General features: G+C 38.3%; 1 protein-coding gene and 1 long non-coding RNA gene across 6 annotated transcripts in view; one reads left to right on the top strand and one right to left on the bottom strand.

Moving 5' to 3' along the window:
* The window catches only part of LOC136848045 (uncharacterized), a 601887-nt gene that overhangs the window by 15647 nt on the left and 568937 nt on the right, over positions 1–17303 (bottom strand). For 3 of the 4 annotated variants that reach the window (XM_067120117.1, XM_067120119.1, XM_067120120.1), the window contains 7 exons: positions 13430–13567; positions 12965–13170; positions 12303–12602; positions 11673–11942; positions 11170–11324; positions 6937–6978; positions 1816–1935 (listed from right to left, as the gene is read on the bottom strand). In XM_067120117.1, coding sequence (XP_066976218.1) covers positions 1816–1935; positions 6937–6978; positions 11170–11324; positions 11673–11942; positions 12303–12602; positions 12965–13170; positions 13430–13567 — 1231 coding nt within the window. The remainder of the gene's footprint in view (positions 1–1815; positions 1936–6936; positions 6979–11169; positions 11325–11672; positions 11943–12302; positions 12603–12964; positions 13171–13429; positions 13568–17303) is intronic. The other variant, XM_067120118.1, reaches the window with a different exon arrangement.
* Positions 1–17303, top strand: part of LOC136848047 (uncharacterized) — a 96635-nt gene that overhangs the window by 71237 nt on the left and 8095 nt on the right. The gene's annotated exons all lie outside the window — the stretch shown is intronic.

Below are 17303 nucleotides of genomic sequence, written 5' to 3'. Positions count from 1 at the left end.
AGACAGTGGTTATGGCAGAGTGGATGTTGGACAAACCCACCTTCCAAGTACTTGCCAAACTGTGTCCACATTCAGAAGTGGACTTGTTTGTTACAAAGGGGGTTTGTTACAAAGGGGGACTCATTAACATCCAGTGTATGTCTCAAAACCTCGACATTAAAGGAATAGCAAGAGATGCATTCCTACAGAACTAAGAACAAACGGAAATCTTCTGCCTTCCTCTGTTGTTTCAGATTTCAAAGGAGTTGAACAAACAGCTCACCTTCAATGGAACCACCTAGTTAGTGGGCCTAAATTGACTCGACAGTCATTGGTCTGTCCACAAAAATAATGGGATCCCATAGGACGTTAGTGCTGTCAGTGTACCTCACGTAGTGCACTGGAGGCATTTGTACTTATGGTTCTTTGTAGCATCCCTTCTGCCCCTAGCTGCAACCCATTTCATTCCTTTTACTGTACCTCCATTCATATTCTCTTTCTTCCTTCTTACTTTCCACCCTCTCCCAACAATTGTTTCATCATTTCCAGGACTGAATGACCTCACAGGCCCCAGCGCTTGGCCTTTGACCCAAATTTTATATTCCAAGTCTAACTAAAACAATGGACATGGAAATCTATCTTACTGTCACCCATTGTGCTATCCCAGGCAGTGGGAATGAAGATCTACAAATCCTCCTTTCTGAGGAGTGACCTTCACATGTGGATTTTCTAATCTTAGTTTACTATGAAAATTTTAAATATAACACTGCTAGGTAGCTGGTGCAGAAACTATGCACTCCACCTATCTGGCAATACCAGTCCATATGGCAACTGCCGTTAGATTACTTCCACACAGAAAGCTGGGCTGAAATTGGGATTTTAAACCTTTCTAGATTTTTTGAATCGCCTATATGAGGACATGCACCTTGCTGTACAAGGTTGTGCTGTCAGCATTCCTACTGTAAGGGTTTGTTTTAGCATAAACTCCCATTGCTGAAGTCTTTGACTCCAGTTTTTGGTCCTTTACACTATAAAGATTTACTGCCTAGGGCTCCTTTTTTTCCCCTTGTCCTTGATCAAGGTTTTTTGACTCTTGCCATCTCAATTCAGCTATGCTATAAAAAAAAAAAAAAACAGGTTTTGAAGTAGGAAAAATTGAATTTTGGCAGACACTGTGAGTTCTCAAATTCACCAAATATTCTTGACAAAAAGGCATGAGAATCCTTGGTGGGTTTTCCTCACAGACTTGGTGAGAAATGGCAGGGCTGGCCACTGTTGCCACATCTGCAGAAGAAGGGTTAGTTATAATCTTCCAGATAGCTGCTGTAAGCAGATAAAGAGCCTTCCTATCTTTATTCCAATTATACTCCCTCACTTTGCCAACATGGCAACTTTACTGGCATAGACCAGTAGGTCCACAAGGGTAACTCCTTTGAGCACACGTTTTTGACGTGCTAATAATGCTTTTGTTCATATTAACTACTGAAAATGTCGTGTCAAGAACTTTACTTTTCTTCAGGAGCAGAACCGGGTGCTCCAAGGTTCTTTCTTGGTTAAACTTTTATGGTAAGTGCAGATATACTCTGAAGTTGACTTGTCTGCCCTTATATATGGACACAGCTTCATCACCTTGTTTCACTGCAGATTGTCTTACCTCCTATTTTCCAAAACGATCTTGCTCACTTCAGGTAGGCTTTCTTATTTTATGGATTAGAAAAAATAACCTTCCCAGCTGTCTCTCACTCCATGCACCATATGAATATATTGTAGTAAAAGTACATATAAAGTATACAAAAAATAAAAATACATTCCATTCCAAAGAAACTGAATTCTCACCTTTTCTTTGTGAAGCATTTCTGCTGTCATATTATCTCTGAGATATTCAAACTCCTCTAGTTTAGCTTGCAATATGATGTTCTCACCTATTTTAGTCACCAGCTCCAAATGACACTCCGTCTACAGAAAAGAATAAAATGAATCAAATGTTAGGCTACATGACAGAAATGAAATTTTATTAAAAAAAGTGAATACTTGTACAAACTGTACTGCTGCATCTAAACTGGAATGAATTCCCATAAATGTCGCACATAAGGAATATATAATTATTTAAAATAGTTTTTAAAGGTTATGCCACATGTTTGAGTAAAGAAAGGGGGGAAATAAATACAAAAAATCAGTAGTAAACCCATTATAATATTAACGGGGAATAACTAAGTAAATTTTGCAAAGCTCTGCACTTAAATTTTGTACCCAAATGGTTTACTCTGCCCATGATTTTTCTTCAATGCAGGTTATGCCAGAGAAAATGTGTTACAGTATTAAATTTAGAAAATAAGCTAAGAATACATTTACCAGTCGCATAAGAAGTATTAAGGTACCGACACAAATGTAACCTACGCTCTCTCCTAAGTCATGTAAAAACACTTTCTATTCATAATCTTGACCTTCAGTCCACATAAGTACACAAATAAACAGCTGGATTTACTTTCCCATATTTTGATAAACTTAAATTTACATGCAGCTTTCCAGTCATTTGCAACACTTTTCGTCCAAACTTTCTAGAAAAATAATGACGTTCCGACACGTAGCAACAGAAATATGTAGGATCACAAAACAAATTCCATGCCATGCTTAACATCATGACATTGAAATAAATAATGACGAAGTTGAAAACTCTGCCCTTATATCAAACTTGTTCACCTCCACAAAAAAAAAAAAAATATATATATTTGTTGTATGCAGGGCTACATAACCTTCATAGCTACCCAAGGTCAAAGACTTAATCTTTGCTTTGCCAGTTATTTTTTATATTTTACATCACATAAACCTGTGTGCATACTGAAAAAAAATTTTGTCCTGTAAATCAAAACAATTTGCAGTCCAGTATACAATACAACTACTGTACTCATATTTGATACATGCACACACATTATTAAAATTGTATGTAACCACAGGAAACATATGCAATTGAATGTAGTTTGTTTGTGTGCAATGCAATATGCACAGGAGTTTAGGTGTGGGCATACACATGCAACTGTGCTAAATAGCGAGTGTATTTGTAAATGAAAACAGAAATAGAGAACATTTATGAAGACAGCAATTTCATGCTAAAAAGCAAATGACTATAATGAGTTCAAAATTCAGCAAAATGAGAGTTAAGACTGTTTTGTAATAGTAAAAGTAATACCCCTTTTCAAAAAGATTATACAGTACTTCAGTATTTAACAAAAAGTAGGTTAATACTTGTAAACACGGGTCTGACTTGATATTAAATGGGAACAGGTTGACTATAACTACTAGACGTGTATTTATGCATCTTTGATATAAACAGTGATGCAGTTACTAGTATGCAGATCATACTGGGAGGGCAAAATGACAATTCTACTATGGAATATCTTAGCTAAGATTGGAAATGACTATGGTACACAATACATTCTATGCACTAATTCTTGTATTGCATTGCACTGGCTAAAAGTGGAATAGAAAAGTAAGATCCATGCTTTCCACTTAGAATAGTACTTTCGTCAATCATCACAAATGCCGTAAAACACTTCTGGGTTTGACACAGTTGTTATGTTAAATCACCTCTTTAATCACTAAGAACTCTAATTGATGAGTAGTGCTTCAACACAAACTTGGATAAAAAAAAAAAAAAACTCACCAACGGTGTTATTATTTTCAGAGTGAAATGATTTTGGTGAGGTTTTAAATAAAAGAAGGGCAATACATTTTCTAAGCAAGTTTCGAAAACTTGTAATAATACAGGTGATAAAGTTTACTGTATAGTAACCATATAATTTTCAATAAATAAATTAAAACGCATAAAGGGAAAAAATTATTCTTAATAAAATTCATATCAATGAAAAAAAAAAAAGAATGGTGCTACTGGTTCCTGTTACATTACACCACCATCATGGAGCTGTCTTAAAAATTTAGAGTTACTAAGGCAATGCATGATCAGTGTTTTAAAACTTTAAATTTAAGGCGAATTTCCTTTCCATGATACAGGATTGAGGTTTTCCTCATATATTGACAAACACAAGAAATGGATTAAGAAATCAGACACTGAACAAGATTAAGATTGTGTGTGTGTGTGTGTGTGTGTGTGTGTGTGGACAAATGAGGGAACTACTGTTAGTACTGCAAACAAAATAGAATCTGTTGTAAATAGACATAGGCCTGCATTATTCATTGGGAAGGATTACAATGAAATTGTGATGCAAACATATGGTATAACATTAAATGAGCTTCTTTTCCAATCCAACAAATTTCTGTAGGGAAAGAACAGGTTTAAAATTAATTTTGCAAATGTGGGGAAATGCCCAAGTAAAAAGTATACTACACCACTTTTGTTAGCAAATGAGTACTACATCGACAAAACGCGTTTTCTTTACAATGGGGGCGCAGTTTAGATCAGGCATTAATTCCCGAGGGGAAAAATGCAGACGTTGCAACACCTTTCACACTCCAAATTTGGGCCTTTCGTTTAGTGTTACTATTTTACAGGCAGAACCACCTTTTTAAAAGGTGCCATGGACATCTGTCGTCCTGTCATTTTGTAAATGTTGCAGAATACCATTCTAGATTATTTTGAGTTCTGGGGAGGCATATTGCCAGAATACTTTATTTTTAAAAAACTTTTAATGAGGTAACAAACTTTGAGCTCTGGGAAAACTGCAATGCGAACGACATACGGGGTGAGTCGGCAAAGATATGGAAGTACTGTACTGTCAACTTTCACTTCTGAAAGGGGTGTCACTAATTTAAAGGACTGGAGAACAATAGATTTTGTCGCAATAGAGACGTCCAAAATATAAGCCACGGAAAATTCCTCACAACAAAAGTAAATAATAAATAATTTAGTGCACTTAACCGATCAACATTTTTCCATCCACTTACATGTAGCCAAAAGCAACTGGGAGGAGGTAAGCATAAGAAAAAGTATCAAGACGAAAGGTTTACAGTATAATGTAAACGGGCATTAGTCTTTTCTATCACATGGCAAAAGTTTTTGATGCTTCGTATAAGGCAAAAGAAATGTTATCATTCCACTATTCTGAAAGCAATAAATAAGACATATACCAGTCCAAATTACATATTTATCGACTATGGATTTTTTTTTTTTTTTGAGCGTTACTGCTGGTGAAAATTGTAATGCTGCTCCCGTAGAATTTTGAACGCCTCCAACTGACTGCACCCAATGAAAAAACTAGTTTCAAATCAAGCTGGGCAAAACCACCAATACCCCAAAACCAAACTTCCGATTATCGGGGCTTCCACAGCTTTTTTGCAGTATTGAACCCAACATGACCTGACCTACTTTTCTTGGCCATTAAACATACCTATATACAAAAATAAATATTAAAATACCCAATATTGTAGCTTTTTACTGAATGACTTACAAGCTTTTTGTGGTTTGAAGTGACACAAATGGTGCTTTACAATGAACGAGCAATTCATAAAGACATTTTTTATCACACTCCAATTTACTTGCAATCTATTTATGGGAAGATGATTTAAAACTATCCTGAGTGACTTCAGTTCTATTGCAGTTATTTGTTAAAGTAATTAGAAAAATGCTATGGGATGTGATTTGAGAATACTGTGGTGTTACTTGTTCCCACAAATTTACTGAATATGGGTGTGCTTATTTACAGTCACTGAGATTCACAAGTACAGGCATTATATTTCTTTATACTGTATCATCAGAATAAAAAGAAAAAACAGACCCGCGTTAACAATTGTTCAAAGGCAATTAGTGTCAACAATAACAAAACTGCACCGACTAAATTATACAACTGGATCCATACAATTAATCTTCATTTAGCATTGAATTTTCAGTTGAGATACAAAGAAATGGATATGAAAGATGCAGAACAATATGAATCTAGGAAAAAAACTAACATAAAAGGGAAAATTAATACTTTCATAATAACTTGGACTGGAAGCTCATGGAATTTCATGTACAGCCTGAATTTGATTGGTGATTCAATAATCCCCAAACCAATGTTTGTGCAAAACTAGAAATGATGCTATAAAATGGGGCAAATTTGTGAAATTACAAACCTACAATGCCAACAACAGTCATGGCTCAAAAGTGACCAATTTTGAGGAGCTCTAAGAGAGTAGCTACGGACTTGAATCAAATTTAGCAACTGTAAAAATGCCCTTCTCTATCTCAAGAGGGATGATACTTTGAAACTGCTGACGAGACCTTTACCTCGGTGCTATACTGGTATTTCCTTTTGGCTATGTTGTGAAGTTGTCTACTACGCTCTACCGTATTGTGACTTCCACTGCTAAAGTGCAAAGTGACAGTACGACACTACCTTATGACTTGTAAAACATTCAAGACAAGATGCGGTCAGTTAAACGAAAATCTTGGCCCTGTTTCGCTCGAGTAAAAAGTGTTACACTCATCATGTTTTCTTAATCCAGTTCTTAATTGAATTAATTGGCATTACACAGAAAACTCTCTGGTAATATAAAAACTTGTAAAGTGGCTGGCAAACGTTCAATAAGAAAAATTCGTAGGTTTTGCAATGAATATATTGTTATTCCCAACACGAAATAAACTACATACAACAAACAGTTGATGTAATGTCCGTAAAGTAAATGAAATAAAAAAATAAAAACCACCAAGAGGCAAGAAATTTGCAGTAAAGTAAAACAAGAGGTATCCCATAAAAATGAAAGCAAGTATAGATGCGTATCACATTACTGTAGTCATAATGAGTAAAGAGCATCTATCTTAGGTTAACCATATAGTGATTACAATATGCATAAAACGTAAAGTCAAGATACATAATCCCACTGATGTCTGTCTGTTTTCCACACCATTGATTAAAACCTAAACACTTAAAATCTTGCATAAAGTAGTCTTTTTTTTATTTGATATGCTTGAAACAAAACAGACACGAAGTGGGAATGAAATATAAACAGTAGTTTCATAAGCACCTTGATATGTCGGGTGTCCTGGCTACTTACACGGCGGTCACGCTGCATGGAAGGTGTAGAGACAGTGTTATATACTAATGCTTACTGGCCATCTACCTCGATCTTGAGCCTCTGACTCAACAACACCTACTATTTCAGTGCTTTAATTGTGAGTAATCAAGCCTTTGTTAAGATTCTACTAAGGCTTGAGAAGTGGTCTACTACCGTTAAATAATACAAAACCCTCAAAAATAACAAAGTGTTAACTTTGCTAATATTATTAATCATATATGTTTACACGAGTTCCCTAAATATCTTTTAATATTTTTGATAAACCTGTAACTGTTGTAATGACAGTATAACAATTAAGAATACCTACCAGTATTATTCATCATACATAATGCACTGTTCTGATTTGAAACTTTAATTTTTAAAATTTGAAAACTGGGAAACTGGGAAACAAAAACTAAAGTAGTTAATAGGACCTAGCCCTGAAATAAGGCGAACAAATAAATTTCCTCCACAATCGATAGCATTTGATTAAAATACCAGTCCAGTTGCCATTTAACCTACTGCGTTATACTTCAGTAGTATAATATTTAGTGAAGTGATCCCTACTCCTGAAAATCACGTGCTCTCTCTCTCTGTCTCTCTCTCTCTCACCACGTTTTCTTAAGCAGTTAACTACAGGGTTCCTGTTGAAACTAATGCTGGAAGCGACACTTGTAGCCTTAGAAGACATGAACTAGAACAATCGAATAACATATATTGCAATTTTTTTCACAGTGGAATTAATTGTGGACGTGTAGCAAATTTACCTGATATTGTATTAAAACACAATATTCAATTGGTTGTTAATATATAAAAAAATACTTTTCTTAGTAGAATGTTTGTACTTAAATACATCAAGATGATGGGGTATATCTAATTTTGTATTACATCTACACATTTTTTTTTATTTGAGAACCCATGTACCTCAGCAAAGTATAAGTTACCCATGTAATCCAAAGTATAAGCTAAAGTCTCAAAGAGAATCACAAAAAATAATGAATAGAGGCTACTGCGAACTACTGTAGTATCTACATTTAAACCTACACTACGATTACGCACTGATACCTGGGGTAGTTGTATTCTTTTCATAAAGGAAAAGGTGAATATATATAAAATTTATTTATATATATATATATATATATATATATATATATATATATATATATATATATATATATATATATATATATATATATATATATATATATATATATATATATATATATATACACACACAGTATATTTTGTAATCCTGACTGCTGACGTGAAAAGGACGAAAACGGTCTGTTGTACATACATCTTTGTTTTATGCAGTAGAGGGTACAAAAATTACGTATTCTTCGGCAAACAACCCTGTAAGGGGGTGAGGGGGGGCGGTTAGTGCGCTCACGTGGTGCACTATAGGTATTATTACTTAAGGCTCTTTGCAGCATCCCTTCGGCCCCTAGCTGCAACCCCTTTCATTTCTTTCACTGTACCTCCATTCGTATCCTCTTTCTTCCATCTTACTTCCAGCCTCTCCTAACAATTGTTTTACAGTGCAACTGCGAGGTTTTCCTTCTGTTGCACCTTTAAAACCTTTTTGCTCTCAACTTCCATTTCAGCGCTGAATGACCTCACAGGTCCCAACACTTGTCCTTTGGCCTAAACATTATATTCATTTCCCTTCCATTCTATGGGGAGACAATAATAATTCGCATTAATGTCCGAGAAGAAGAGAGGAGTTAATTTCAGAAGACAAAGTTCATTACCAAGGGAGTAGAAGATGCTTAATGTGACCTTAGATAAAGGTGAAGTGTCTTTTAAATTTGTTAACACTGTTGATTACTAAAAAGTTATTTATGAAACTCGTGAAAGTTTTTATTATAAGAGTTAGGATGTGAACAGCAAAGGAATGATTGTCGTCGAAGAAACGATACTTCAGGCTTGTGAGAAGCGATTCAAGAGTTTGGCTGAAGAAAATGAGGCGTTTTACTAATCTTTTAAGATCTATATAGCAGGACCAATGTTCTTGGAGTAAATAATCCCAAGAATCTGCAAAGCTGGGGACCATTTAGAACACCTTGAGTAGAAAGACTTCACTCTTGTACAGGCACTAAAGGCCTCTAAATACGCTTCAGCAGGACCTGTGAAGTAGTTCAGGGCATGGGAGGCATTGATATTATAGAGCAATTTCGAAAAAAAAGCGAGTGTTCCTTTGCAAGGAGCTTAGAAGACAATTTTCCAGCTGGCAGAATAAGACGAGAGAGAAAAATTCCAGAAGTGTTGTGCAACGATTTGTGTACAAAAATGAAAGAGAACAGAGGTGACGCTGGCTTAGGGACAGCAATGATGAAAGTAAATGGGATAAGTTAAGTATATCTTAGTTTAACCAGACCACTGAGCTGATTAACAGCTCTCCTAGAGAGGGCTGGCCCGAAGGATTAGATTTACTTCACATGGCTAAGAACCAATTGGTTACCTAGCAACGTGACCCACAGCTTATTGTGGAATCCGAACCACATTATACCGAGAAATGAATTTCTACCAGAAATAAATTCCTCTAATTCTTCATTGGCCGACCGGAGACGCGAACTCGGGCCTAGCAGAGTGCTAGCCGACAACTCTACCGACTCTCCCAACGAGGAACTAGTAAATGGTATAAATTTCATGTTCATCACTTCTACCAGAAGCACTGAGGAGAGGAATATCACAAATGCGTCAAATAACCGCTATGAAAAGTTACAGGGAAAGACTGCAGTAGAATTATCAGGAGAAACAATGGTGTTTCATGATAATTATATTATGTTTCCTGAATAAGAGGATGACAACCACTCATCCTCTTATTCTAAGAGGATGAGTGGGTCTACAGATATCGACTTTCTTTGCTGCGCAATGCTGTGTTGAAGTGCATATATATATGCATGATTATACTGAATATACAAATAGTTTTACTGATGCTGTCATACACTCAAACTCTCAAAGATCATCCACATACACACACTAGCGGATCTATAAAAATTTCATGGGGGCACCAATTTTCATATATATATATATATATATATATATATATATATATATATATATATATATATATATATATATATATATATATATATATATATATATATATATTATATAAATAAATAAATATATATAATGAGCCCCGATGGCTCGGCTGGTAGAGCGGCAACCACAGACTTCTTAGAAGCCTGTGGCGAGGGTTCAATCCCCGCAGCCGACCAGTCAGAGGCAGACACTTTGCTATCCGTGTAGACACCCCGGGATTACGTATGTAATCAACGGATAGGTTTGCTGAAAGCAAATGGGTGTTACAGACTAATACACACATAAACAAAGCCACTCCAACATCTTCTAAAAACATAACAGACACCTCACACGTCTCGAACTGTCGGCCTACCCGCCCAGTTCTCCTCGTGCTGCTGGGAGAAAGGGAGCGGGGGATTCGGTAATACATGTACACATTCGTTACCGGGGTCTAAGCGATGTCAGGCAGGGCAGCCGATCGAGGTTCTGGCCTACCCACCGCCAAATCAAAGCCCTTCAAAGAAGGCACCGTGCTTACCCCATATAAAAATGGGAATAAAAGCACGTTAAAACGAAGATATATATATATAATATTTTATGACAGATTTTTTATTTTTTCCCAGTTTTTATATCTCATTTATGTTATTATCATCTAAATCTTTCATATTACTATTTTTCATGGGGGGGAGCACGTGCCCAGGTGACCCACCCCCCTGGATCCGCTAATGCATACACACATAAACTAAATAATGGTATTTTGAAATTTTCTATGCAGATATCTGCAAGGATGGAGAGAGAAAGAGAGAGAGATTCTCTCGATTCCTAACGATTAAACTATTCTATCAAGCGTAAAATATAGTGATGTACAGTATACTGTATATATATATTTTAAATATTTCCTTCTAGCGTAACAGTGCCTTACATCTAATAACAAAGGACGACAATCTACTAGGCAGGATGAGAAAGTAATACATAGTCCATATGAAAATCTTTTCCTTAACATTATCAGCTTATTCTCAATACCTTTGAAAAGCTACTTGACGGTACCATGACGTATACCTACATTAAAACAATTTTCTCGCAACAAGGTTTAACTCCAATAGTTGTACCTCAGTTAACAGGGCCTAAACAGATCAAGCTCATAAAATCAAGAAAATGAGAATACTTTTAACTCACCCCATTCATAATCAAAGCCGATTCACGTACGAGGTCACTTAGTTTGGAGAGGGCAGCGTCCACCAGCGAGATCTTCGTGTAAGGTCGGAGGAGATTTTCCTCAGCCTTACTGTATCCAAGAAACAGGAACACGCCGTCTTTCACTTCATATTCATCTGCAAAGGGACACGCGAGTCTTGAGCTTTCTGTATTACTGTACTGTGCTCTGCTGACACAAGCGTTCATAAAAACTATGATTCCACTTCTGAAATTTAAAACCTTAAAAAAAAAATGAGGGATGTCACGAATTGGAAATCTTGACAAAAACGTACAACGTTTCATCATCGAGACATGGTGTTACAGTAACTAACCACAAAGGCACTGTTAATCCTTATTAAAGCGACTACTGAAAAAAACTAACATAAAATAACTGATCACACTCTGGTGGGACGTGAGCAGACTTATTCTTGCACAGATATATAACTTTTGTTGCAAGACATCTTTACACAATAAATCTGTTTTACCTATTGGTGGTCTGACACAGATGAAAGAGCCGGAATAGCAGAAACATTCTCCACGGTCTGCTTGATACGCTGGGGCATAGTGGTTGAAAACGGCAAAATCTGTCTCGCATGCCCGGGCCTCCACGCATTCCAAGACACTACATGCCAGTTTCTCCTCTGCATGACATAGGCACAGTTCTGAACATTCTTCGTCTTTGTAGAAGCGCTTCCCCCATCCTTCTTCGATATAATCTATTGTATCCCCACTGGCATGACGTTTCTCACAATATTCTGGCGGTAAGGAATCAGAGTAAGTTTGGCAAAGAAACCTATTCTTGAAATATAACAAATTTTGAACTACGTATTTTTTTCTAGGTATACAAAAACAGCCTTTTATACTGTATCTTTCAGCGAGAGCTGAAAGATACTCCTATGTAAAAGGCAATGGTTTGTATTCCTGCAGATACGAATAAAAAATGCTGAATATCAGGTTGTGTTCTTTCTACGTAAACAAACCCGAGCTTTTTATATAGGAATATCTTTCAGCTCGCGCTGAAGGAAAAATATTGTTTCTACCGAAGTTTAACACTTCTTCAGACATACAGTAATACAACTGTAACATACATGATGAAAAACCGTCAGTTAACTTACTGGGAGGAAGAGTTGTTGGTGCGGGAGTGGTGGTGGTGGTCGTAGATGGGACGACGGGCTGGGTTGGTGGTAGAGGCTGAGGTTCCCAGCGTGTAGGTGCGTAAAAAATGGTCGTGTTCACTTTCGGATGGATGACAACAGACCCCTTGTTCTGGACACTGTGGTCTCCTCCGTTTTGTTGCACGGGTTCACTGATAACACCAGTGATGATGCTGGGAGTGATAACTATGCTGGGAGTTGTTGTTATCTCCTCCTTTGTTCCAGCTAACATTTCTCGGTGGTAGTCAGTTTGTGCCTCAACTGCAAGATGGATTATTCATTAAAAATTCAAGTAATGTTGTGGTCTAAGGTTACCTGCCATTCACACTCACTGCAATACTCATTAAATCAGTATGTGGAAGCCATAAGGTATAATAATACCTCATTTGACGTGCTTCAGTTATACCTCACGAGAAAGTGACAGGCATTTTCTTATTTAGTTAATCATGACTTTACAAAGTAGAAAAATCTAAACACGAAACGGTGAAGAAGATTGCTTAATAGTTTATCTTTATAAGGAGCGAGAACACTACATTTAATCCTAAATTCTTTATAAGAAATTGATATTATTAAACTCTTCAATAAGTACACGCAAAGGATCTGAGAAACCCGACAGTACTAACCAACACATGGATTAAACCAGAGAATTCTCTGCCAGTCCAAACAGGTGTATGTTTCCATAGGATCAGGTGCAGAGCAAGTGCACAAATTGCGCAGCTGGGTACCAAGAATACCGAGTAATGCTCTTCGGCATTCGGCTGTAGACCCAGCACAGCGTCTAGTATCGCTGTCTACTGCACATGCCTGTTCGTAAAACTCTAGACGATGCCTGATAAAAAGGAAAAACCTCACTGCTTAGTAAGATCGTGACTTACGTGCATTAAAAGACCATAGTGATAAATATTTAAATATAATTTTGATGAATACACAATGTTTTACTATGAAATGGTATCAACTATGTAAATGACATAATGCAGAAAATAAGTATTTGTTTGTACTTAAAAAAGGGAAAAAAGGGAGAACAACCTGGAAGGTAACAATAAAATAAATGTGCGAAATAGGAAGAATGGAATGGGTGTTGAACTGACCTGCACCCTGGATCTTCCTTGCATGCTGCGGCTAATCGATTGCAAAGCATTGGAACTTTCCCTGCAGGTTTGCGGGCACATGACGGATGAAGCTTTTCCTGTGCACTCAAACATTCATCTGCTGTCTGACTGCTTTTCCTTTATTAAAAAAAAAAGAATGAAAAAATGTTGTTTTGCATTGGCATTAACCGTGTTAATCTACGTACATATAAAATATATGAGTAGGCATGAATACATATTTTAAGTATCAAAAGTGAATTATGGCATGAATGTACATTTGTGCAAATGAACGAATTGCTGTAAATTTAAAAATACATGCAGCCTACATACATATCTGCATGTCTGTATCCGTGTTTAGTTTATTCCATCCTAGGAAACTAAAAAGTTTGTGCATATGATCGACCGACCCGGATTTGAGAATTCTTGCGTACAACCATACCTTAAGAGACTAAATTTAACAAAAACTATGGTTGAGTCGCCATGTAACAAATGTAGTTGCAGACTTGCCATAGGCATCATTTATAATAAAGATGAGGAAAAACTACAATGCAGATATGAAATACTAAGGTGAAAAAAGATGAACATAAAATACATCTATCTTGGAAGTCACAGAAATAAAGGCTATCCAGTGAAAGGAAAATGCACAGAATCTCTTGCTTCAACCGGCACTAACACTGACAAAAACCACCAGCCACATAAGTCAGACTTGAAAATGAACAAAATGTCAATCTCATCAGCAGCTTATTTGTCAATATGCAAAGATAAATGCCTATGTTAACAGCTAAAATAGAACAGAACAGAACAGAACAGAACAGAATATAAAATTTAAGCCAAAGGCCAAGTGCTGGGACCTCTGGAAAGAGTTCTAGCATTAATGATGACATATTTAAGCACAAAATCTACATATATTGTGAGTGAGGTACGAAATGAGGCACAGAGGTTTACAGCTTATTGATTTATTTACAAAACTTTCGCACAGGTCAATAGCTCGTGCGATTACATTCAGACGTCTGTGTTTCTTCACAGACATAGATTTACATATGGAAAGATACACGACATCTGACTAACAGTCATACATACATTACTGGAAAGCTGGCGTAACAGCATACAAAAATGATACAAATACATGAAAGGTGACAATCTGATTGAGGTATTTGCATAGACGTGCGAGAGAATTTGTGTTTTTCGACTGCGTGGTTTTCCTCAGATTTTGATCGTAGGTCCGCCGCATGGTCGCTAGAGGAACCCCCCCCCCCACCGGTATAAATGCAGGTTTCAAACGGTCGATTGAAACCCACGCTGTCCTCCCATATACTATCATCTGATAGGGCTTCGGTCGTCTCTGGAGTAGGCTGGGGAGAGGGGAGGTCTGTGTGTGTCAACCTAGATGAACGCATATTTTATATTCTGTTCGGAGACACACTTTTCTATTAGCCTTATAGGTCGTCTTGGTCGGTATTATTTCTTCTATCACTTTTCGGGCGTTGGACGGTGATGTTAGGTCTGTTCTTTCTTGGAAGACGTCAGCTGGCACCGTCAATGCTTGGCCGCACATGACTTCTGCTAGAGGAGCGTTGAATGCTGCGTGCGGTGTTGTTCTAAGTCCTAGAAGAACCACGGTAGTTCTTGCCTCCAACTCCTGCCCTGGCATCTGGCGGTGAGTGCTGTTTTTAATGACCGGTGCATCCTCTCGATGATTCCGTTGGCTCTGGGGTTGTAGGCCGTTATATGCGTTATTTTCGTCTCCAGACTCGGCGAGGGTGTTCCATAGGGCAGACGTGAAGCTGGTGCCCCATCGCTGGTGATGATCTGGGTGACTCCATGCCTACTGACCCAGTCAACGAGGAATTTGATGCAGCTCTCTGCCGTCTGCTGTTGGATGGGTATTGCTTCCGGCCACCTGGTGTTCCTGTCTATTATCGTAAACAGGTATTTGTACCCCTCTGAGGGGGTAAGGGTCCAACTATGTCGACGTGTATGTGGGCGAGCCGGCAGTTCGTTGTTTTGAACTCTTCTATCCCGCTTTTGACGTGTCTCGTGACTTTTGGTGTCTGGCATGGGATGCACTCTCTAATCCATGTCTTCATGTCTTTTCTCATCCCAACCAGATGTACCGCTCTGCTATGATTTGGGTGGTTGATCAGCCCGACGGGTGGAATAGGTTGTGGGCGAGAGCAAAGGTTCTCCTTCATAGTCCCTCCGGCGAGTATGGGTGAGGGTGTCCAGTACTCATCTTGCAGGTGATAGTTGTCGTTCCGCTGTTGATTGACAGATCGCTCCACGTGAGGGCAGGGTTGATCCGCTGTAGTAGCTGCAGGCTGTCATCGTCCTTCTGCACCTCCACTATCTCAGGATAGACTATCCCGAGTTGAATGATGTTGGTGCAGTTTCTTGATAGGGAATCCGCCAACAGTATTTGCTGAACCCTTCAGGTATTTTATGATGCAGGCGTGCTCGGCTATCGCTGACAGGTGCCACTGTTGTCGCGCTGACCACGTGTCTGCTGACTTTGTGAAAGCGTGCACCAGCGGTTGATGGTCCACCTGCACCACCAACTGCAATCCCTCGAGCTTGTGGCAGAAATGACAGACTGCTTGTAGATTGCGAGGAGCTTCCTGTCGAATGTTGAATACTTCTGCTCTGCTATGGTTAGTTTTTTGCTGTAGAAGGCCAGCGGTTGACGACCATCATTCAGTCTCCTGCTCGAGTACAGCGCCCATCACCGTATTGCTTACATCAGTTGTCAGGGTGACAGATCTATGGGGTAAAGGGAATATTAGTGTTGTTGCAGAGATTGCTTCTTTTGCTAAAATGCTTTGTCTTGACTTTCTCCCCAAGTTAATTTATTGTTATTTCCTTTCGGGCATTCATATATGGGGCTCATAATTCTCGCGATGTTAGGTATGAACCGGTGGTAATAATTTATTAAACCTGAAAATTCTTGCACTGGTTTTACTGTTATTGGTTTGGGGAAGTCCGTTATTGCTTTCACTTTCTCCGGCAGGGGTTTGATGCTCTCTGGACTCGCTTGGTGCCCCATAAACTCTACTTTTTTCTTTGCTCATTCGCACTTGTCTTCACGCACTGTTAGTCCATTTGCTTTGTCTTTGGAGCACTATTTTCACATCTTTGAGGTGCTGTTTTAAATTTGGGCTGAAGATTAGTATGTCGTCGACATATATTACACAGAATGGAAGGTCCCCGAACAGCTCGTCCATCTATCTTTGGAACGTTGCCCCTGAGTTGCGAAGGCCGAAACAGCTGTAGTTGAATGGGTAGGTGCCGAATGGGGTGATGATTGCAGTCTTCTCCATATCTTCTTTTGCTACCGGGACTTGGAAATACCCTTTTGGCAGATCAATTTTTACGAATATTTTTACTCCGTTCATTCGATTTCTTACGTCTGCTTTATTTAGTGGAGGGTATCTGTCCGGTTTTGTTCTCATGTTCAGCCATCGGTAATCTCTGCAGGGGCGCCACATTCCGTCTGACTTCGGTAGGGGTGACGCCCAAGGGCTGGGGTCTTTCTGGCATATTCCTGCTTCTTTCATCTCTTTGAATACCTTCTTCGTGTAGGCGAGTTTCTCTGGGGCCAGCTGTCTCAGTCGGTGTGTTTTGCTGGTTTTGTTAGATTGTGCTTTAGATCGTCTTTGAATACGTATTCATATTCCTGTATTAAATCTCTCATTTCTTTCGGTGGGACGTCCACGGCAATGGGGCAAAATTTTTCCTCTCTCTGACTAGTTGCTTTCGTTGTCGTACACCTGCTCGGCTTTTGGGGTGATGATTTCTGTGCTGTTCTTGGGATCAGCTATTTAGCTGCTATGTCGACTAGTAGGTTGTGCACTGTTAAGAAATCCGTTCCTAACAACAC

This window comes from Macrobrachium rosenbergii, chromosome 18 (assembly GCF_040412425.1).
Source record: "Macrobrachium rosenbergii isolate ZJJX-2024 chromosome 18, ASM4041242v1, whole genome shotgun sequence".
Lineage (NCBI taxonomy): Eukaryota > Metazoa > Arthropoda > Malacostraca > Decapoda > Palaemonidae > Macrobrachium > Macrobrachium rosenbergii.
The sequence above is the reverse complement of the archived record's forward strand: the minus strand, read 5'-3'. Positions and strand labels throughout refer to the sequence as shown.